General features: G+C 28.9%; 1 protein-coding gene across 16 annotated transcripts in view; it reads left to right on the plus strand.

Moving 5' to 3' along the window:
- LOC145303601 (muscle calcium channel subunit alpha-1-like) overlaps positions 1-26,372 on the plus strand; it is a 1,244,232-nt gene that overhangs the window by 932,568 nt on the left and 285,292 nt on the right. For all 16 annotated transcript variants that reach the window (XM_080145164.1, XM_080145154.1, XM_080145170.1 and 13 more), the window contains exons 21-22: positions 2,879-2,938; positions 4,360-4,460. In XM_080145164.1, coding sequence (XP_080001290.1) covers positions 2,879-2,938; positions 4,360-4,460 — 161 coding nt within the window. The remainder of the gene's footprint in view (positions 1-2,878; positions 2,939-4,359; positions 4,461-26,372) is intronic.

A 26,372-nucleotide genomic window follows, 5' to 3' on the forward strand; every position in this document is an offset into this window, starting at 1 on the left:
ATGAGATGCATAGATATTTGAATATTTTTCTAATGTTTTCTATATGAGATGCATAGATATTTGAATATTTCACTAATGTTTTCTATATGAGATACATAGATATTTGAATATTTCGCTAATGTTTTCTATATGAGATACATAGATATTGGAATATTTTTCTAATGTTTTCTATATGAGATGCATAGATATTTGAATATTTTTCTAATGTTTTCTATATGAGATACATAGATATTTGAATATTTTTCTAATGTTTTCTATATGAGATGCATAGATATTTGAATATTTTTCTAATGTTTTCTATATGAGATGCATAGATATTTGAATATTTTTCTAATGTTTTCTATATGAGATGCATAGATATTTGAATATTTTTCTAATGTTTTCTATATGAGATGCATAGATATTTGAATATTTTTCTAATGTTTTCTATATGAGATGCATAGATATTTGAATATTTTTCTAATGTTTTCTATATGAGATGCATAGATATTTGAATATTTTTCTAATGTTTTCTATATGAGATGCATAGATATTTGAATATTTTTCTAATGTTTTCTATATGAGATGCATAGATATTTGAATATTTTTCTAATGTTTTCTATATGAGATGCATAGATATTTGAATATTTTTCTAATGTTTTCTATATGAGATGCATAGATATTTGAATATTTTTCTAATGTTTTCTATATGAGAGGCATAGATATTTGAATATTTTTCTAATGTTTTCTATATGAGATGCATAGATATTTGAATATTTTTCTAATGTTTTCTATATGAGAGGCATAGATATTTGAATATTTTTCTAATGTTTTCTATATGAGATGTATAGATATTTGAATATTTTTCTAATGTTTTCTATATGAGATGCATAGATATTTGAATATTTTTCTAATGTTTTCTATATGAGATGCATAGATATTTGAATATTTTTCTAATGTTTTCTATATGAGATGCATAGATATTTGAATATTTCGCTAATGTTTTCTATATGAGATGCATAGATATTTGAATATTTTTCTAATGTTTTCTATATGAGATGCATAGATATTTGAATATTTCACTAATGTTTTCTATATGAGAGGCATAGATATTTGAATATTTTTCTAATGTTTTCTATATGAGAGGCATAGATATTTGAATATTTTTCTAATGTTTTCTATATGAGATGCATAGATATTTGAATATTTTTCTAATGTTTTCTATATGAGATGCATAGATATTTGAATATTTCGCTAATGTTTTCTGTATGAGAGGCATAGATATTTGAATATTTTTCAAATGTTTTCTATATGAGATACATAGATATTTGAATATTTTTCTAATGTTTTCTATATGAGATGCATAGATATTTGAATATTTTTCTAATGTTTTCTATATGAGATGCATAGATATTTGAATATTTCACTGTTTTCTATATGAGATACATAGATATTTGAATATTTTGCTAATGTTTTCTATATGAGATGCATAGATATTTGAATATTTTTCTAATGTTTTCTATATGAGATGCATAGATATTTGAATATTTTTCTAATGTTTTCTATATGAGATGCATAGATATTTGAATATTTTTCTAATGTTTTCTATATGAGATGCATAGATATTTGAATATTTTTCTAATGTTTTCTATATGAGATGCATAGATATTTTAATATTTTTCTAATGTTTTCTATATGAGATACATAGATATTTGAATATATCGCTAATGTTTTCTATATGAGAGGCATAGATATTTGAATATTTTTCTAATGTTTTCTATATGAGATACATAGATATTTGAATATTTTTCTAATGTATTCTATATGAGATGCATAGATATTTGAATATTTTTCTAATGTTTTCTATATGAGATGCATAGATATTTGAATATTTCACTGTTTTCTATATGAGATACATAGATATTTGAATATTTCGCTAATGTTTTCTATATGAGATGCATAGATATTTGAATATTTTTTAATGTTTTCTATATGAGAGGCATAGATATTTGAATATTTTTCTAATGTTTTCTATATGAGATGCATAGATATTTGAATATTTTTCTAATGTTTTCTATATGAGATGCATAGATATTTGAATATTTTTCTAATGTTTTCTATATGAGATGCATAGATATTTGAATATTTTTCTAATGTTTTCTATATGAGATGCATAGATATTTGAATATTTCGCTAATGTTTTCCTTTAGCTCTCAAACACTGAGTAAATAAAGAAGTTGAGGACATTATTTTCCCCAATTGACAATTTAAATATGTTATTTCTTTTTTGTGGGCTTTTGATCTTACTAGATTCCAGGACTAAAATTTATCTAGTCTTGTGGAGTATCCAGCTTTGTGCTGTTACTTGAGGTAACATCACTTTGAGAAGATGTACCATTCCTTGTGAAAGCCAGTGTGGGTTAGCCATACAAAAGAGATCTTATTTGGGCCACGATTACTATATGATTTTGAATATTTAGTCAGGATAAAGTATCCTTATGCAACTGGCTCTTGTTGGATCACCAAAGTTAAGCAATGTAGAGCATGGCCAGTACCAGATTGGTAACCATTGGATGTCAAGTAGGCATTCGAGTTCTTTTCTTTTCTTTTTTTTTTTTATTGTTTATTCAAATTGGGTATGGGATATCATACCGGATGCCAAACATTTACCTTCTAACTTAGATATTCCAGCTGAGAGATCTTTTTAAGATTCTGCATGTCCACTTGAGTGCAATTGTTTGAATCTCTCTTGCACTTGGTTCACCGGGTATATTTGCCAGGTTGTTTTTCAGAAATGTAATTTTTTGTTAACTTTTATATTTAACTAATGTTCAGCTTAAAATTTCTGATTTACATAATTCAGTAATTAATTTTATTTCTCTTTTCTTTTCTTTTTTAGATTTTGAATTATTTTGATTATATTTTTACCAGTGTGTTTACCATCGAGATCATTATAAAGGTAATTTAAAATTGTCTTCAAATGTTTATATTTTGTTTTTTGAAAAACAACTTCTATTTTCCCAATTTTTAAAAACTAGTTTTGAAAAATATTTTTATATCTATATCATATTTTTCTTTGTCTGTCCATTCCACTTTTTCTAAGAAACTACTGGGCTGATCTGGCTAAAATTTTGTAGACCTTTATTATGATAAGATGCAGCTAACTAAGTATTATGGTAGCCATTTGATGCACAGTTAGGGATTAATAGGTATTAATGCAAAAATAAGTACAACTTTAACCATGCTTAACTGCCAATTTAAAATAAAGTACTCATTCTAAGTCAACAGGCTATAACTTTTGCCCATATATAATGGGTTAAAAAGTCTTCTCTCTCTCATATATATATATATATATATATATATATATATATATATATATATATATATTAGTCCCTAAAATAATTCTCATAGCATTTACAAGTATTTCAATGGAATGTACTCAAACTTGCTGCACTGGTTACACCTCAACTCAAATACTCTTGACCAATCTGACAATTAGCAAAATCCCACCCCTTCACTGTATAATGTCCCAAGATGTCAGAAGGCTTCCTACTCTAATAGTTTCTTTCTTCAAACTGTTTCTCTGACTATACGAACATGTAGACATTTAAATGATGTAATATGAACAAACTGCTTAATCACGTTGACGCACTGGTTCTTGTTAGATCACCGAAGTTAAGCAATGTGGAGCCTTGCCAGTACCAGATTGGTAACCATTTGGGAAATACTAGATGCTGTATGTTATTTGCTCATGACTGAGATATACAGGCAGCTGCAGGCCACTTGTGAATTTTATATTCCCTATAAACTTCCTCCTCCAGAAAAGCCAAGATAGCCCAACTAAGGCTAAATACCACATTAGATATTATTGGTTCTAACAAATATCTCGCTGCACGGCTCATTACTTAAGATGGCCTGTAAATATGGTATCCAAATCATAATAACCCCCTACGTCTCAGTCAGTGTGCCTTGTTTGTGGTGAGGTAAAAAAAAACAAAAAAAAACAAACAACTTCGACTTGTATTACTAAAAAGATCTTAATTCTATGTAAAAGTAAGTATAAATTCCAAAGTCAGTTTTACATTTCAAATGCAATGGATCCTATCTCTGTCAAAATGTTAATAAACTCATATTTGCTGCATGTATTAATTTTTCTGTCCAAAAAACTAATTTTTGTTTTATCCAGAAAAATATCAGCTTTATCAAAACATGTTGATTAAATATATTTCTCATTTCCATGGAATTTATACAGGTCCTGTTAGTCTTGTAATTATATCTTTAATAGTTCAAGCTGTAAAACTTGATGAATATATATTATTTGTATTTTAATTTCTCTATTTGTTAACATAGTGTCTTTTTATTTGTTTTTTTTTTTACCAGTTGATAAGTTATGGTTTAGTACTCCACAAAGGATCATTCTGTCGGAGTTATTTCAACTTACTGGATCTGCTTGTCGTGGGAGTCTCTCTAATTTCCATCAAGTAAGTCATTATTTCTATTTTTTTCTATTCATGTGTGTGTTTCAAATATATTGCATTGAATAAGAGAGACATTCCCAGTCTATTAGATCTGGTGATCATTCATTCCAAAATTCTGATGAACTTATACAAGTCAGACTTTAAATCTAACTTGTTTTCTTTTCAAAAGTCATATCGTCTTTTTTCGAATATTTAGCCATTATGATTACATAACATATCTCCTTTCATTCCTTTGGAAGATGATTAAAATTTCGATTACTTATTTTGAACTCTGATTTGTATGCTTGTATTAGAATAAATAGACGTGCGTGTGTACATATTTAGAAACAGATTTTCACGTTACGGTAAATGTTATTAAATAACAAAGTTCTTTTGTTTAATGAGGCTGAATAATCCATTTGGTATTGTAAAGTTCCATATTGTCCTTGTTCCTTAGTGTTGCGAGTACTTTCAGTTTGATTCCTTAAGTCATCAGTTGAGGATTAATTTGGCTGCGTGGGATTTTTACAGTTGGTAAATACAAACTGAAACCAAATTGATGAAAGCACTTTGTTATTAACTTAGTTGCTAAGAATAACCCTCACTGTTTGAGAAGTGAAATTGAAAGCACTTGTAAAAATATTGGACAATGCAGAATTATTTACCAATTTAATCCCTATATATAAATTAAATTAATTATTCTGAAAATCAAAAAAACATTTTTTTAAAAAAATCCTCATAAAATATAGATCTGTTATTTAATAAAAATTTTCCTTAATGTTATATATATATATATATATATATATATATATATATATATCGTTTATCTTAACACTTTACTGCATTTTTTTTTAAGTAGTTTAGCATATTCCTGAGTAGTATTAGAGGAATCCAAATTCAAAAATTGGATAAACTATGAAACTGCAGCAAAGTGTTCAAATAAACTAAATTTAATATTATTAATTATTGTCATAAAGAAAAGAATGTAAAATGTTTGTTGTTTTGATCCACCTTGATTTTTTTGTTCATATCTGAATGTATGCTTTTGAGATTTGTTTTGTTATATTTATTAATTTTTAGGTGATACTATAAAGTGATAAATTGAATGGCCATCAGATGCGAGAAGTTTCGAAATTTGTAGTAATACTTACTTGATAATGAGGATAACCAGTAACATCTCTATGGTATCTGATGGTAAATCAATTTTTAATAACTGTATAGTATCACTTATGAATAAATAATACTTTTACAAATATAACTGTGCCCTGTATGTTTATTCTTCCTGAACTCTGTGTGTAATTTAGTGTTTAATAAATATTTTCATCATTGACTAATCCTGCTTCCATTTTGTTGCTTCTTGTATCAAAATGTTTTTTTGTTTGCCCCCCCCCTTAATGCAGTTTTTTGTTTTGCTTCATTTTTTTTTTTTAACATGTCATCCTGGCTTCTGATTAAAGCAATGTAATTCTGTTAATCTCTGTTGGAAGACCTTTTATTTGCATTTTCACAAGATTTCATTTTAAATTCTGATAGCATCTATATAATAAATATCTTGATCCACTGATTCTGACATGAGGTAGATATCACTTAACCCTGCGTTAGTCCCCTGGGGTGTTTTGTCATCTTTTAAGCAAAACACCAAAATCAATACCATAAGACCCCATATATATATATATATATATATATATATATATATATATATATATAATGTGTGTGTGATTATTAATTCCTATATTGTGTTTAATTTTTTACTGTGTCCACTTAGGCCATTGCCGCCCAAAGACATATGCCCTGCTTCTGTGAGACATTCTATTCTGTCTATAATTTTTTTTTCATTGTCCCACAAGGAGAGATTTAAAAAAAAAATTTTCCTCCATTTTTTGGTCAACAATACCTGACTTTTCAATATCACAGCATATTATGGAATCCAATGTTCATGTTGTAATGCACATTATCAATTCTAATATTTTTCTTTTATGATAGTTTGACATGCCGAGAGATGTGGTAAGAGGAGTTTAATAGAAGTAGCGGTAGAAGTAGTTTACGGAAAAGAGTAAGACGAGAGGATTTTAAAAATATGGGAAGAGAGATGGGAGATTGAATAAAATGAAAGTAAAAGAGAAAACAGATTAACATTTATCAAGCATTTTGATTAGATGATTTAAATATAGTTTTAATGAACATTAAATGGACTTTTATTTTCGTATTAAAAGTACATACAATAATTATAAACTTGATGGAATTGTGGGAATTTTATTTGTGTTAAGTTCAAAGCAGACAGTAACTGTATGCTCTCTCTCTGGGCGTACATTCATATCTATTACCTTCCAAATCGGTTAATAGTATTTTATGTACTTGTGTACATTGTACTGACGTTCACCCAACAAGTCAGAGGTTGTTGAATATGATTTATTATTGAAGTTTTCATATTTAAAACGAAATCTTTCTTTTGAACTTCCAACTGGATTTCTGTCTGTATGTCATTCTATTTTTCTATTTATTTTCTACTTTAACTGTTTTATGTCTTTTTTTTATTATTATTCTTTTGCAGGTTAAAAATAGATATTTGAACTAATAAATGTGTTACACATATTTAAAACCATTTTTTTTTTAATTTTTTTTTTTTTTTACTATTATTTAATATTTAAAGACTATTATCTAAAATCAATTCCAACAAAAATTGAGACGAAATTAAATTTATTTTTATTTATATATATCAGGGATTAATTTTTCGCAACAATAAATCGCCCTAAAAAGTACTAAGAAAATACCAAACATTGATCAGTTCTTAGACTAGGTACATTCTGAAAAAAAAAACTTGCATCCAAACCGTAAGCACACAGTTGACATTTAAGGTAATCTTTGTCTATTGTTTTTGATAAAATTTTCATACACGCATATACATATTTCGATTGAAGAAACTGTTACATTTGGTAATTTGATATCTGAAGACTGAGTTTTCAATGTTTCCGTTGAAACTTAAGGTAGTGTCATTTGAAATTAAAAATATATGTGCTCTTGTACAAGTAATTGAGCACTCTGGCTATTTCTATAATACTAAATTACACACGCACATACATGCACACACACACACACACACACACACAATTTTTGTAATAATAAATATTTTACTTATCATTCACAGACACTGTTACATCCTTACAGAATTCTCTAATTAACTTATTCTGGTCATACAATTTGAACCCATATGTGTATGGGGGGGGGTCGAATCGTATGACCAGTAGAACAGTTAACTCCACACTAAGAATTCTGCAAGGGGAAACATATGTCTGTAGAAAATAATTAAAAGTCCTCAGTGTAGAGATAACTATTTTACTGTATGTACAATTCAAACCCTCTCTATATACACATACACACACACACACACACACACACACATATATATAGTATTCCGAATTTTATTGGGTTTATGTAATTGATAATTCGGTAACCGTTCATATTCCAATAAATTTTAAGTCAGAATGAGATGACTTAAATTGTAAGCTTCAAAATTATCATATTTTGTAATTGAGCATTCATATATTGTTTTAACAAAATGAAGACATCAAAGAATGGATTGAAGCAACAGTGTATTTCATCGTTCGTTACAACTGTTTCAAGACCATTCGGACAAATTCAAAAATAAATAAAATAAAATAAAGAAATTTAATTTAATAAATTTGTGAATGATATTAGTAAAATATATTAAGTGAACATAGGTAATTGGTGGCAACGTTAAATAATTCGATTGAATTTTTTTTTTTTTTTTAATAGAGATACGAAAGTAGGTAAATATAAAAATCTTTAAAAAAAAAAAACCTTGGAAGGAAGAGATGTAGGTAAAACATTTTCTCATAGTTTTCCTTAAAAGGGAAATAGATTCCATATTGTTCATTCTAAAAATGTTTCTTTTCTTTTTTTTCAAAACATCTGATGCTGTTCTTGTGAAAATTTTCAAACGATATAGGGATTTGTCTGAATGGTCTTGAAACAATGGTAACGAATGATGAAATACACTATTCGTTGCTATCAATCCATTCTTTGATGTCTTGATTTTGTTAAAACTATATATATATATATATATATATATATAATGTAGACTTTCGATTATAAATATATCCATTATTATATAAAAGAAACTTTGTGAATTCATTCCTATGCACGCCAAAATGGCTGAGCCGATTTTTATGAAATTTTACAAAATGTACTTTATGTATCTGGCAGTGTTCTTTGATAGGTTTTGTGTCAGAATGTCTTGGATAAGTATCGATAATCAAAAATATCCAATGAAAGAAGGAATAAGCAATTTTGACCAAAGTTAACATTGTATATAGACTAACATCACAAGTGCATTAGAGAAGATTTATTACCATACAAGCAGAAAGGCCAGGCATATAAAATCAACAGTGGGTTCTTCAAAATGGATGTTTATTTTAAGCACAATTGAGCCATGATACTTGATTTTTTTTATTTTAAACTTTAATTTAACCCATTATATATAAAAATAATTTAAAAAATCAACTACAGTGCACTATAGACTACAGTCTATTGTGAACTAAATCACTGCAAGGAGGTATGTGAAGTTTCCTACCGGTGCACTGTGATGAGGGTCCCAAATAAAGCAAGCAATCAATTGATTTGATTGCAAAATGGTCGATTTCACCAATTTCAAGAACATTTAAAATGTGGGAGTGTGAAACCTTCATTTATCGTCATTCCAATCCCGGGCAACGTCGGGTCTCCCTGCTAGTATACATATAATATATATAAAATTATTTTCCAAGTAGCACAATTATTTAAGCTCTATGAAAGCCTCTTTACACTTTCAGGGCATATATATCAGCAGTGAACATTCGAAACCCAAATATATATTTATTTTTACTTTCATAATATTTTATTGTGCGTGATTCAATGAAACACATGTAAGATGCAATAAAATATTATGAAAGTCAAAATAAATATATGTTTAGATTTTCAATATTCCCTACTGCTATATATGAAAAATTCTGATGATAAACTAATTCTTGAATTCTCCTGGATGCATCATTGTGACAGACTATTCATTTTATCAGATTTACTGAGCCCCTTGCTACAGTTATTATTTTGACCTCTGGTGACGCCAAATAAATTTGATGATTGTAAATACCACCATTGAAGTCTTCACAAAAATATTTTCCTTGAAGAAGTTGTATTTGATGTTAGTACATAATTCTTTTTGATTGCATCAACAGACACACACCTAATTATGGTATAAGATGCAGACGGTGCTTAACATATTTGACGATAGATTTATACATACACAAAATGACCCTCAAACAATAGATATTTTTTATTTCTGAAAAAACGTTTTTAATGCAAGAATAGATTATTTTGTAATTTTATTTGTTATACTCTCCTTCATAATAACCATTTTATATGCAGTATGAATTGCCTGCAATATATGTGGAATATGTGGGCCTTTTTCATATTGGACATTGTTTTAACTGTGGAGACAATATCTATGGCTAATGATACATTACCTGAAAGTACTTCTTTCAAATTCCTCAGCTTAACGTTCACAGGGAACATGAGTTGGAACAGATATATTGAGAGCATTGCCACGGCCACTGCAAAAAAGGTGGGCTCTCTCTACCATGCTAGAAAGTTACTTATGCCTGAAAGTATCCTGTACCTCCATAAGGCGACTATTCGCTCATGTATGGAGTACTGTTGTCACATTTGGGTCGGCGCATCTGCTACTAGTTTCTCACTCTTGGACAGAGTTCAAAAGAGAATCGCCATCCAAGCTTCAACTACTGTCCCATTGACGAAATATTGCATCCCTCTCCCTGTTTTACAAGCATTTCAATGGTGGATGCTTGTCCCGACAAACTTGACAAGTTCAAGTGTAATGTGATTAGACATCTTGCTGCTCAACTCCTTACATAGTACCTCTGCAACTACTGTCCCCGATCCCTGCAACTACTGTCTCCAATAGTAGCCCCCTACATCAGTGACACTATGCCTTGCTTGAGGTGAAAATGGAATTTTTAAAAAAATTAATTAAAAATTTAATATTTATAAAGATGCTCATTAACTCTCTTTCAACTGGATTCTTCCAAATGTCGTTGTTCAAAAGATTGAGGTCAGGAAAATGAGGAGGTGGAGGCAAATATGAGGTGATCATAAAAATTGTCTATTTTTTTCTTCATTTTGTGAAACTTGTATGGTGGTTCTTTTAAAATGACTTTTACTAATCAAGTAAAACTTTTCTCCAATGTCTTTGTGGACAACATTTCAAAATGCTTTTTCTGACACATTCTATTCTTTTGCAATTGATCTCGGAGACCAATGGTCTTCTTTACTTGCAGAATAAATTCAGGTATTTTAATGCTGTTAGTGTATCCTAAATGTCTCTCACGTTTTAATAATGCTGATAACTTTTTGTTTTAAGCTTTTGGAAACTTTGTATGCGAAAGATCAAGCAATGCTGTTAAATGGTTCTATTCCTAAATTGCTATACCCAGCATTTATAGTCATGATGACTGTGTCTCTTGATTTGTTTTGTGTAATGATAGGGACTGCCAGTAATAATTTTTAAATATAGAAAACATACTGTAAAATAATATTTGTATGTGTGGAGAAAAGTTTAGTTCAATGGCTATAATAATGGGGTAATATAAAACCGAGTTTTTAATAAAATATTAAATGTTACGAATCACCAAGATACAAATAAATGGAGGAAAAATACTAATATACATGGTAAAATATATATAGTTATCCCCCTCTATCATATATACTAGCAGGGCGCCCTGCATTACCCGGTTGTAAAATATACTTAAATATGATATTTTCATGAATGCAGACTTTGTATTATATTATATTGGACTATCATTATAGTAATGATTTAAAAAGCTTAAAAGAATCATAGTAATGATTTAAAGTTTTTTAAAAAATCATTATTATAATGATTTAAAAGGTTTTAAAAAAAATCATTATAGTAATGATTTAAAAAATATTTTAAAATCATTATAGTAACGATTTAAAAAGTTTTAAAAAATCATTATAGTAACGATTTAAAATGTTTTAAAAAATCATTATAGTAACGATTTAAAATGTTTTAAAAAATCATTATAGTAATAATTTAAAAAGTTTTAAAAAATCATTTAGCAATGATTTCAAAAGTTTTAAAAAATCATTATAGTAATGATTTAAAAAGTTTTAAAAAATCATTTAGCAATGATTTCAAAAGTTTTAAAAAATCATTATAGTAATGATTTAAAAGATTTTTAAAAAATCATTATAGTAATGATTTAAAGTTTTAAAAAATCATTTAGCAATGATTTAAAAAGTTTTAAAAAATCATTATAGTAATGATTTAAAGTTTTTTAAAAATCATTATAGTAACGATTTAAAAAGTTTTAAAAAATCATTATAATAACGATTTAAAGTTTTAAAAAGATCATTATAGTAATGATTTAAAGTTTTAAAAAATCATTATAGTAATGATTTAAAGTTTTAAAAAATCATTATAGTAATGATTTAAAGTTAAAAAAATCATAGTAATGATTTAAAGTTTTAAAAAATCATTATAGTAATGATTTAAGAAGTTAAAAAAATCATTATAGTAACGATTTAAAGTTTTTAAAAATCATTGTAGTAATGATTTAAAGTTTTAAAAAATCATTATAGTAATGATTTAAAGTTAAAAAAATCATTATAGTAATGATTTAAAGTTAAAAAAATCATTATAGTAATGATTTAAAGTTTTAAAAAATCATTATAGTAATGATTTAAAGTTAAAAAAATCATTATAGTAATGATTTAAGAAGTTAAAAAAATCATTATAGTAATGACTTAAAGTTTTAAAAAATCATTATAGTAATTTATGATTTAAAGTTTTAAAAAATCATTATAGTAATTAATGATTTAAAGTTTTAAAAAATCATTATAGTAATGATTTAAAATTTAAAAAAATCATAGTAATGATTTAAAGTTTAAAAAAATCATTATAGTAATGATTTAAAGTTTTAAAAAATCATTATAGTAATGATTTAAAAAATTTTAAAAATCATTATAGTAACGATTTAAAATTAAAAAAAATCATTATAGTAATGATTTAAAGTTTTAAAAAATCATAGTAACGATTTAAAAGGTTTTAAAAAATCATTATAGTAATGATTTAAAAAAAAATTTTTTTAAATCATTACTATAATGATTTTAAAAATTAAAAAAAAAACAAAGCAAAATGTCTTGTGCATCACCACTGAGAATCGAAACCGAAACATTTAGCTTATGATTAATTTCCTTCTCTGCTGGTAATGACTGAGCTATGAAGACATATTTACTGTAAGGCTAAAAATTAAAACCTGAATTAATAGCTACTACGTTATGCATACATATTCATAATGCCGTCATTCGATCACCTGGCAAATTTTCTTTTTTTTTCTTTTTAATTTTCACGCTTTTGTACCGATTTTCCTGGGCTAAACCCCAAATATAAAGTTTTGCGTGGGTTCAAATACCTTATGTATCAAGTTTCATATCTGTAGATCAAAAACTGCAGGAGTTTAGTAGGTAAAATATTTTCAAATGGAAAGAGTTTTGTGTTTACTATAAACTTTTTAAGCAAATATTACGCAAGTATAAATCATGTAGAATATCTGCAGTAATATAATTACACATAATAGTTAAATAAAGATGATCATCCCATAAGAAAAAAAATAGGGAATTAATTAAAATGAATGTTTAAAAGAATATGCAAATTAGCTAGATCTTTTGCTAGTTTTCCACAACCTATATATATAAGAAAGTTTTTTTTTTTATTTTAAATAAATAGAAAAAAAGGGTTTTTAATATGAATATCAATACACCAAATAAAATTATAGGAGTATAGAAAAATTTATAGGAATATAGATATATGTATTGATGTATAGATATATATAGATAAACATGTATCGATGTATAAATTTATGCATATGTATCGATGTATGTGTGTGAGTTGATCTATAAATATGTGTGTGTGTGTGTGTGTGTGCGCGTGTTGATGTATAAATATATATTTATACTAGCAGTTCAGTACTGTTCATAACTTTATATGCATATATATTAAAGTTTGATTCATGTCCAGGTAACCTACATCTAAAATTTTTAAAAGTTTAGACCTAAAAGTGGCAGAGGAGTTTGATAGAGTCTGCAAAGGTCAACTCTTTCAATTTTTACTTCTTGGCAGCCAAATTTTCGCCCAAAAACTATCAAAAAGCTTGCTGCATCTCTGAATACCCTTTCTGTAAAATTTAAAATGTTTAGACCCAAAATTGGCTTAATAGTTTGCTAGAGATCGCAAAGGTCAAATCTTTTGAACTTTGACTCCTTGGCAGCCAACTTTTTGGTCAAAAACCGATTAAAAAGCTTGCCCTATGTCTGAATACACTTTATGTAAAATTTCAAATGTTTAGACCAGAAATTGTCTGAGTAATTTGGTAGAGACCACAGAGGTCAAAGTTTTTAAAACTGTGACCCCAATTATGACACCTTAGCATTTATTGTATTGGGCTCAAATCAAATTATAAAATTAGATCCATGTCCAAGTAACCTATAGCTAAAATTTCAAGTGTTTAAATCCAAAATTGGTGGAGGAGTTTGGTAGAGTTCTCAAAGGTCACATCGTTGAACTTTGATCCCTTTACAGCAAAATTTCTGGACGAAACCCGATTAAAAAGATTTTCCCAAATCTCAATACCCTGTATGTCAAATTTCAAGTCTGTGGACCGAAAATTGACAGAATTATTTGGTGGAGAAATGTACACACACACACACACACACAGACAGACACAACACACACATTTTCATTTTTGTAGATATATAGATATATATGTGTGTGTGTGTGTGTGTTGATGTATGAATATATGTGTGTGCATGTGGAAATGCATGCATATATATATATATATATATATATATATATATATATGTTGATGTATGCATACGTGTGTGTGTGTTGATATATGCATATGTGTATCATAATCTCTTTCCCCACAGAAGATGCATTGCGAGTTTGTCTTTGCTCTGAACTCAAATATATGGTCCTCCCTTGCCAAACTTTCACATGCGACTATTTACAACCGCTATATACGATTTCCCCCACTCTATCTGTGCCTAAATCTAATTGCAGATTCCATGAATAAAGCTTCTTTCCCAGATGTGTGATCTGCTTCTCGGTTGAATACAATATAGTAACCTTCAAATGCAATGTAAAAAAGTTTTTGTGTAGCCATCCCCATAAATAATCAAATTCTATCAAATTTACACTTTTAACCAACTTACATTCATTAATCCTCAAGTGGCCTTCGGGCCTTGATATGTGGTGACACCCAAGTAAATAAAAAAAAAATGTGTGTTGATGTATGCATATATATTTATTTACACAATCAGTTAACATCCCAGCTCACAAGAGCCATGAAAGCCAACAAACTGGAAGTCTAAGACTCGAGTTTTGCCCTCATTTTGGGCTCATCAGTTAGACACATCCGAACTCAGGATTTGAAACCCAAGCCTCTTGTATGCATTTCAAATTCTGAGTTTAGATGTGTCTAACTGATGAGGGCAAAACTCTAGTCTTATACTTCCGGTTTTTTGGCTGTCATGGCTCTTGTGGGCTGCGACATTGTCTGGCAGTGGAAATGCCAGACAATGTGTGTGTGTGTGTGTTTTGATGTAGTCATGTGTTTGTGTGTGTTGATGTATTCATGTGTGTATATATACATTATACCTGTTACGTTTTAACTTATATTACTAAATAAAAATGTGTCACTAATTGACCATTTAAAACCCATTAAGAAAGCAAAGAAAAGGGGGGGGGCAAAAAGATAACAATTAAATCAAAATCTACTTTGACGTTTTTCTTTTGGCTGACACTTTTAATAGTAATATTTGGCAATGAGGGACAAAACCTTCCTGTTAGTTAGTTATGGTCTTTTAAACCATGTTTTTAATAAGTTTTACCCTTCTTGCCAAAGATTACTATTAAGTGTCATATGAAAGATGTACAAGTAGAGTTTTTTTTGTTATCTCTTTGCCCCTCCCTCACCTCCCCACTTTTATGGGTTTTAAATGTCTAATTAGAGTAAAGAAAATACAAATATTTTCGAAGTGTTTCTTGGTTTCTCTTCATTTTTCTTTAGTAATATAAGTTAAAACTTATATAAAGAAGAAAAAATACATCAACGATTAATAATAATGGCATTGTGCCCGGTATCATTGAAATGTTTTAATAAAATTATGTCCTTATATAATGCATATGTATTGAGTTCTGTGTGTGTGTGTGTGTGTATATATATATATATATATATATATATATATATATATATATATATATATATTAATTTTATTTATACAAACATTAATGGCTACATATGTGCATACATGTTTCTGTAATCACCCACGTTGGGGGATTACGTCTTCAGGCCAAGAACTACCTTCAAAAGTGACTTTTGAAGGTAGTTCTTGGCCTGAAGACGTAATCCCCCAACGTGGGTGATTACAGAAACATGTATGCACATATGTAGCCATTAATGTTTGTATAAATAAAATTAATATACCTGCTCTGTTCACTCATTGAGCACTATTTTGGTAGACACGTGTTGTTTCATTGGATGTACTTCTAGGAAACTAAACTCTACTGGCTATATATATATATATATATATATATATATATACTTCAGAATAAAATTATCTAACAAACAACTGGTATGGAAAGCTTCGATTATAAGTTTTACAAGATATTACTGGCAGTAATATTCTATAAGTACTATCCCACCTAATTTGCTAATATTTTCTTTGAAGAGATGGTAGACATCTAAATCCTATACGATAAGGAGTTTTAACATTTCAAATGTATTCTTTGTCTTACATAGAATAATAAAAATCTTTTAATTTAAAATTTAAACATTTCATGTCATAAATTTTTAAATTCATTGAATGACTAAAATTTTATTTATATATATACATGCATACACTGAGGAAGATCGAAGGATCGGTTGAAAATTATGTACTTTTGAAGGAAACATTCTTGTTTTTGTTTTTTCGAAAGACTGTATTCCTACACGTCAACACACAGGAAATAAATACAGAAAAGATATAAACATTTATATATGTTTCGTATTGATTTTTTTTATTTGTGTGTGTGTGTGTATATATATATATATATATATATATATATATATATATATATATATACTAGCTGGACGCCCTGCGTTGCCCGGTCATAAAATATACTTAAACATGATATTTTAATTTATACAGATTGCGTATGTATTAGTATAGAATCAATCCGCTATTGAATATTATATATAACGAGGAATAATTTGCCCGGTTGAACTAATTCGCAAAAAAATAATAATGTCATGCATGTTTGTTTACAATATTACATCAGCTGATATTTGGGTTCGACGATCGTAGATAAAAAAAAAAAGACTTTTTATAGGGGAATATTTTCCGGTATGCCGATGTAACTTTGACTGGTGTAACGTAAAATATTCCCCTGTAAAAATTCTTTTTTTATCTTTAAGAGAAGACAGACAATGTTTAAGATTGGATTATTTTTTGATTTTCGATACTTTATCAGAGACTTTCTGTACAAAACATATCTAAGAACACTGCCAGAAATATAAGTTACCTTTTCTTTGAAATTTGCAAAAGATAGGCTCAGCCATTTCGGAACCTATGAGGAAGGAACTCACGCACACACACATACACACACACATACACACACATACACACCCACACATACATACACACACACACACACATACATACACAGTGACTTTTATAGTATTTAGCCACATACTCATTAGATGTTTTCCTTAAAAGAAACTTATAAAAACACCATTTTTGATAACTTACATGGTTCGTGTAATTGACACACTCTGTCGTTCCTTCTCAGTTCCGAAGATTATGGTCATACTGAATTTAATGTAACTTATCTGATGAGTTATGAAAGTAGGAACAGGTAATTTTGAGCGAAGTTAACACCTTACACAGCCTAACATCACAAGTGCATTAGAAGTTTTATTACCACACAAGCCGAAAGGCACGACATATAAAATCAACAGTAAGTTCTTTGATATGACAGGGGCATGTCCGAAATGAATCTTTCTATTTAGAGCACAACTGAAGCAAGATGCATGATTTTTGCATTTTAAACTGTAATTCGAGCCATTATATATAAAAATTATTTTATAAATGCGATGGGTCCCTAACTAGAGCAGGCAATCAATCAATCAATTTGATTGATAAGTGGGTGATTTCACCGACAATAAAAATAGGGGAGTGTGAAACATTCATTGATCATCATTCAGTTCTGGGCAACGCCAGGTTTCCCTGCCAATGTCTATATCTATATATATATAAACAAAAGTATATTAAAAAAACAAAATGATTGATGTTTAATTGTGAGACTCTTTTCAACCTCATGCCATAGCTTCATCCAACCTATTACATTTTATAATATAGTCTATACTGTTCCCTAAGAGCATTAATGGAGACAATATAAATGTTACTTAATAATTGCTAATAAGAATTTTGCAACCAATTTTTGTTTGAATAAATTCGACCCGTCATTTTATTTTATTTTTTGTTAAAAATGCTTCGTAACATATTTTTTTTTCTTCAACCTTCTAAGCGAGTTCACTTAAACTTAAACTGCATAACTTTTATAATTATTTTGTCAATATAGTCAAGTATTGACTGAAATATTTGAATTTTATCAAAACTATACAGAAGTATTAATAATTAGTGATATAACTGTATAGGTATATGTATTCATGTGCATATAACTATGCACGTGCCTGTGTTTGTATATTTGTCCATATGTGTGTTATATAGTAATTGTTGTTGTTGCCTAGATGTTAATCCAATTAAACTCCAGTGTTTATAAAATACTAATTAATAACAGGTAGCGCTGCATTATAATATAAATCCCTTTAATGTTTGAATAAATAAAGGAATTTATATAATCTGTGTTTTTCTTAAAGGCATCTAATGCCTGGCAGCATGTAAAACATTAAATTGAATACGATCATGTACGACGGTCTTGATTTGGTAAAAAATATATTTTAAAATCTATGGTTGTATCTATACAGATAGATATGCATGTGTGTATATATGCAAATAAATTTTAATTTATTCCTATATATATATATATATGAATATATAGACACAGACGTGTGTGTATATGTACATACCGAGCATGTTATTAAAATTGTTTCTGTTGTATATGTTTCTGTGTGTCTGTACAAAAGCAAAATGACCTCAGACAAATTGACTGGATAATTGCTCTCGCTATTCAATTATTATTTATTTATCATTTTTTTTTTTTTTGTTTTTTTGCCATAAAAAATCATCTTCATTTTGTCTCTCTTTATTTTCGTTTTCTTTCTTTTCTTGTCCAACCAGTCCCAGGTGAGAAACTCTTGGTACCTTTTTCAGGTACCCTTCTTTTAATTAAGCATGCCACCACAAAACGTAGACTACAACATTTGCCATTGGTTATGCTACTGCTTACATCACATCCGGGCATCCCAGACAACAACCATCAGCATTTTGTCCTCCATTAGTGTCATATATATATATATATATATATATATATATATATATATATATATATATATATATATATATATATATATATAATGATTAGTCATATTGATACTTTGAAGTCGCTGATATTGGTATAACTAATTGAATCATCATTGTACAGTATCAGCTATAAAAATATATAATGCTATTACAAACGTACATATGAGCCCTGTGTTTACTCCACTTAAACTACATAGCAATACATATACACCGCCTCTCACCACTAGTCCAATATTGAAAAGTTTTCACATGTTCTTATTCCTTTTTTAATTTCTATTTAGTAAAATTCATAGAGTGATAGACATAAAAAAAACTGTTTATATTTTCACTGAAAAGAAGTCAATTCATACAAACTATTAAAAAGACATTTTTTTTCTAGATTTTTTTCTTATCTCATCAACACTTAACAAAATAATACCCAATTCATAGAAATATTACGTTAAAAACGGTAATAAAATGTTAATGTCAGTCATGGTTTTAAAGATGATATATCATTACTATTAACCTAATGTGCTCCAACCGTACATCATGGTATTGCCTATATTCAAGGTGAATTAAAAATGGTGCTTGACATGCTTAAAGAGCAGTTAAACATTGTAGTCCAAGAACCAAGTTTACAGAGTCGTTTTTTATTTATTTGTTTTTTGAATGGCAGCCAATCTTCATATCATAGTACCTATATTCTTCATGTTTCATTTTTATTTACTTAAAAAATGTAAGAACATCTTTGAAAATTTTTTCGATTTCATATTATTTTTCTTTTTTTAACTAATAAAGCATCTGTCATCATCAATCATCAAAAATTTGATCTAATCATTTTATTTAGAAAAATATACATATTGGGTCAACATATTTTATAACCAAATGTGAAAATTAATCTGATTTTATCAATTAAACTCACTCTTTCTGATCTCCATGTTGTTAACACAGCAGTTCAGTTGATTCATTCTTTGACCTTCTTGAGTTTATAAAAAAAAAAAAAAGTCTGTATTATTTGCATTCTCCAGACTACTGTTCTTATCTTGATTGTTATTTTTAGAATGTTTCCAGTCAATGTAACCTCCAACCTTCTTCAGATGTATTTTGTCGAACTCAGGAAGCTGAACAAAATTTTGAATGGAACCCTTTATTTCATCCACAGGGATAGCATGCTCTTATTCTATCAGCCATGACTGGGTAGAGGTCCCAAGTCATTCACAATTGTATTTTGACTGTAGTCTGCAATGAGGATTGAACCTTCAACCCTTAGAAGTGTAACTTTTACAAGTGAATTTTACCAAGTACTCTATTCATTATGCCATGAGTCCCTTGACCGAAACGTTGCTAAACTAATGCTAAAGATGAGAATAGTAGTCCAAAGAATCCAAATAATAGGAATACATCAAATTCAGAAACATAAAAGTTTATATTAAAAGAATGCTATATGTTTTACCAGCATGGCTTGATTTGGCAGATGTTTTTCCGTGTAACTTCTTCCTCAGCTCCAGCCAATTTTTACAGCATTAAATCACAGATTGTACATTGTAGGATTAGAGTGCAGAACTTTCAATCAGTTTTAAAGTACATCTGTCAAAAGAACTGGAAACAGAATCATTATTTTGAAGGAAATGACAGCCATATTTAAAATCCAGTAAAAGTATTAGGTCTGTATTATTCAGTATTATTCAAACTATTGTTTTTATAGGGATGGTCTTTTTACAACGTTTTAGTCGGTGTAACCTTTGACCTTCAAGTGTATCTTGTTGAACTCTGGTATCTTTCTTTCAAATTCGGGAATCTGTATGGAATTTCGAATGGAACCTTTTTATTATCTCATCCTCCGGTGTAGCTTGCTCTCATCCCGTCAGCAATGACTGGGTAGAAGTCTTAAGTTTTATATTAATGTATGCTTGATATTGCCTGCACTAGGGATGATCAAACCTTCAAGTTTTGCAAGACTATCACTTAGAGCTGATTATTACTTTAGCATTTTATCTGTTATGCTGTGAAATTCTGTACAGATTCCCTGAGTTCAACTAGATAAATCTGAAAAAGACCAAAGGTTGCAGCAGCCGAAACATCAGAATAATATCCAAGACAAGAACAGTAATTCAAGTAATAAAAATCATCAATCCTCATCTCAAAAATTTTGAGACATACGTATTGGATCATTTTGATTGCACCCCATCAAGATATGTGTACAAATTGCCTTCATATAATGTAAACTTAATTTTAAAAAAAAATGAAAGGGAATTATGTTGTTCTTGTTTTATTTCCAAGTTATGGCATAGACTTAAAAAATATGTAAGCATATAAGTAATGTATTGTTTCCTTACTTTCAATAGTAGGGAACTTTCTCCCGCCTGTGCTGGTTGCTTTGGGTGGATATCAACTTGTGTAGATAGAGTTCATCCCTTTTGTCTTCTTGTCTTTCCTCTGTAGCTTACTTGACCAAAGTAACTGTCATGCTTTTTTTTTATTTTGTTTCTTACCCGCTTCGATTAGTGTTATATAAGATTTCCTTCTCCTAGATTAGTTGCTCTATAAAAGCCTGAGAGTCTTGTCTACCCTGTTATTGGTTTTATACCAAAGTTTTCTTCCTGTCTCCCCAAATGTTGTGTCTGCCCTAGTATATTGGTGCTACACCCATTTTCTTTCTCTTAGGTTAGTTGCCTTACCAAGACCGTGTCTAGTCTATATTTTATCTATAGTTCAACGAAGAGTATTATAGTGCACCGTGAAGCTTCAACCAAACTTGAGTTTGGCTTGTTGAGTTCACTATCTACACTTATAACCACTTCCACATAAAGATAGTTGATCTAATATGAACTCATAAAAGTTGGGAAGATTTCAGTGTTCTAAGCAGGCTATAATACCGTGTTGTTGGCTTGAGAAACAGAAGAAAAAAAATCATTTTACTTCAGTGAGAATAAAGATCACTTCAACCATAAGGTTGAAGATTCAGCTTTCTCAGCCATCAGGTAGAAAGAAAATCTTGCTTATCGCCTTTTCTTCAGTGAAATTCATTAACACATCTTATCTATATTGCATAAACTCAGTTTTCAGAATAATATGCTCTATGTTGTCTCTTACATAGTTCATGAATTCAAGTAAAAATAGATTTTTGGTAAAATTACGAAATTAAAAACTATATATACTTTATCTGATAGCATAAAAGATGTCAACTATATTTTGTTTTGATATCACAATATTGTCAAGTTGTGTTTGACACAAATTAAATTGGAATGTGTTTTGTCAGCATGACTTATTTAGTTGTTTTGGCTTCTCATGCAATATTATCATGCATAGTTGTCCACCATCTTGTGTCTTTGTATATTCCCAGGTTAATCCTACGGGTATCAACTTATCAGGATGACTGTTTCCCATGTCTGCCTTGGGCGATTTCTTTTTCACTTTCCTTAGCCATGACAGTCAATTGGTTGGCGCTTTTTGTAGTGTGTTTCTGATCTTTGGCTGGTTTCTTTATCCTTATCTGGACTAACATTGGGTCTAGTTAACCTAGAAAATGGCAATGTGTGCCATGTTAGCCAGAGGAAGAAACATAATTTGTATGAATCATCGACTTTTTGATGTGTTTGATTCTATTGTTGTGTTAGAAGTGAGAATACGTTTCACAGAAGGGACTAAATGTCATCCACACAATCAAAGTATCTGCTTCATTACTGTCCTCTGTTGGCACAAATGAATGCTTGCACATTCGATTTGCAACTTGTGCAACCAACTGCATATGCATTAGTCACGTATATTTATTGATTCACCCTGTAAAAGCATTAACAAAATATGAGTAGTTTGTTGATTTGCTGAGTATGAAAAGATTTCAAAATTGGACACTTTAAATTACTAATGAAATTAAAGCTGACTACAAAAACTTTTTGACTAAACTATGTACAATTTCGATCTTAAAACCAATATATACTCCAAAGCATTTTCTTTATTGCAGCTGGGAATTATGCTATAAGAACTATGCTTTGAATGGTGGAGTAATGGTTTCTGACTTGATTAGACTGGATTATTATTACATTTCAAATTCTTGGTGATTGGTGCAAAAATAATGTCGTTTTTTTGCCGTTCTTCATGTCAAAAACGACATTATTTTTGCACCAACCTAATGTTATGGTTTCTTTTTTTTTTTTTTTTTTTTACTAGCGTTGATCTTCATTTACTTCATCATTCAATCAGTGATTGTTAGGTACTTTTGGTTTATCATTGTGTACATGTAAACTTGCAACAAAGTTAACCAAAACCATGTCACTAGCAAACTGTAGTGCAATGTGATTTTCTTGAGATGCCCGTAATGTGCACGTGTCCACACACACACAAGATGTATCATTAACCTTTATCCATGAGTGGCCTTTGGCCTTGATAAAGGTTGACTTATAAGTATTTAAAAATAATACACATAACATAAGCCTTATCAGAAATTTTAATGCTGTACGATTTTTATTTTTTGATGTGTTTACACAATTTTATAAAAGGCTTTGTCAGTCGGCCAGAAACCCTAACCCTGAAAGATTTTATTTTCATCATTAGGCGTGAAAATTAATTGGATGTGTCTTACTCAAGATATGTGAAAACATCTATTAAAAAAAAAAAAAAAAAAAAAAAAACTTTGTCTATTGATCAATCTGCCATTCTTCAGTTCAAAATAGCACTTTTGCTGATCTGACATGCTTCACTTTGAAATAGCATTCCCATTGGTTTGCCATGCTTTCATTTCAAAATACAATTTTTGTAGGTTTGTCACACTTCAGTTTGAAATAGTATTTCTGTACGTTTGTCACATTTAAACCAGAAATACTTTTTGTTGGTTTTTTTTATACATAAGTTGGAATTAGTTTATTTGTTGGTCAGTCTGATATATACTCGAAATAGCATTTTCATTTGTCATGCTTCAATTTGAAATTAGAATTTCTATGATAAATGCATAGATTGTCTGGTCGCCTTTTATGTTAGATGCACCCAAGTAGCTCTCTAAGAAGCTCTGTCAGTCAGCCTGTGTGTCATGCTTATGTTTTAAAAAGTATTTACTTTGCTGAACACGCTGATTGAATGTATAAATTTTGAAAATATTTGTTATTTTTATTTAAAATTGTCTTAATATAACAACCTCTACCCTCCCCTCAAAAAACAACAAAAAAAAAACAACAGAAGACAGCGACAAGTTGAGAAAAACGGTAAAAACAATGGAACAATATATTTCTGCATTATTAAAAAATATCATATTTTGGTCAGATATCTACACGGAATGCAGTGCTGTGAAGTGCCAAACTTGGAAAATCGTATTGCTGTCTTTGTACCATGAAGGCGATAAATTTTGAATTATGAGTCAGATAAAGTTTTTTATTTTTTTAATTTCTTTTTTCTTACGACGATATCACCTATTGAAATCGAACAAAAAACTTAAATGATCACTATGGAAACTCTTGAAATATTTGTTGAGTTTAAAAAGAACTGAATCATTGGTATTATTTAATGCAATTCTTGATCAACCATTTCTTGCTCCTGAAAACAAAAACAAACAATATATGCAATAAATAATCCAGGTTACCTCCCTTTTTTAGAACTTATAAAAATAAAGTTTTAATCATTACAATATATTTCATGTTTAAGCACTTAATGTTATATTATGCAAGCTGATTTATCCGTCTATGCTGGGTTTTTAAACTTTTATTGGATTTTATAGCCAAGGTCAAACATTAAGAACATATATCAGAGAAAAACAGCTAAAATTTTTCAAGTATATAATCAAGGCTGACAGACAAGAGAAACTGTTATGAAGTGGTAAAATATGTAGACACAAGAGCAGAGGAAGACAAAGCACAAAATTCACAGACAGTTTGAACAAATAAAAAGGGCACCAACAATAAGCTCATGAGAAAGACCGAGAACAGGGAAGAATGGAGAGCCATGATCGTCGATGTCTGCAAGACCAAACCAGACACTTTAAAAAGAAGGCTGATGATATCTGAAAAGAAACAGCACTAATAATGAATTTAAATAAAATAGATATTTCAAAATAATGATGCTAAGTGTTTCCATTATTTTGTTCAACCACTTTGTGCGTGTGTATAGTTTTGATATTTAACTATTAACACCAGATTTCAAAGGATGATTTTAACCTATATAATGACGACTTAAAAAATATTTTTTACTTTCAACAAAAAATTACAACAGAAATACACTAATTATCTAAATTATTTTAAAGAGTGAAATTAATTTTTTCAATGAAGATAAATTCTGCTGTTCATAATTATTTGCCTCCCCATGAGAGCGATCTTAGACACAAGGTTGGTTTTTAATGTGAGAAAAATCCAGTTTTTTAAAAAGAGGAACTCTGGATTGGAACAATAACATAAATTTCTCTCAGTCTAGAAAGATTTCTCTTTCATTGTCCAAAGACAGAAAAGATGAAGTGCAGCATCAGAACATATACTACACTTTGCTCTTAGCCAAAAGGCCAAGTTGTGTGTGTTTTGTTGCTGTTGTTTTTTAATCAGATTTTTCATTTAAATAATACAATAATTTGCTGTATTTGAACATTGTTTCTACAGCTTACTTTTAAAAGTGCAGCAAATGACAACTATTAATGTGTGTGTATGCACATACATACATACATATATATATATATATATATATATATATATATATATATATATATATATATATATATATATATATATATATAATCAAGTGAACCCCTACGTTATGAGTAACTGTTTTTTTATTAATTCCGCAGCCGTTTCATTCTTCATAAACATAAACAAATTTATCAAGTTAATTCACCAATTTGCAAGCATCTTCAGGACTCATAAGAATGCAAAAATACAAATGTTTATTTGTTTTTTTTTTTTTGTTTGTTTTTTTTTTAAATATTTTATTCTGCTTTGCTTCAACTCGCTCAACCAAAATGTTCCAACAGATAAATAATTAAAAATCCGCCCCATCACACAAAAGTTAGCAAGTAAAAAAATGTGCCTTTTTCTAGTTCATGGACGAAACTATTTCAAGTGGTGAGAGGAAGTTGGACAAACTGGAAATTAATTTAGAAAGAAATCCTTTACTCTAAGTAAAGTCAACAGTTAATGTTTTTTTTTTTTTCCTCTTTAAGTTCGAAGAAATGATAATTTATACATTGAAAATTAAATTACTGACGAAATTATATCAAACGTGTTTAGAATGAAATTTTTTAAACTGACAAATTTTAATGTTTGTGTTTTTTTTTTTTTTTTTTTGCTTTTACACTTTTTCTTCTGTAAAATATGTCTAACCTACAATCAACATTTAATGGCGACCAACAACTGTAAGCATGATGGCCATTAAGTG

Source organism: Euprymna scolopes, chromosome 19 (assembly GCF_053919585.1).
Source record: "Euprymna scolopes isolate OS-2025 chromosome 19, ASM5391958v1, whole genome shotgun sequence".
NCBI lineage: Eukaryota > Metazoa > Mollusca > Cephalopoda > Sepiida > Sepiolidae > Euprymna > Euprymna scolopes.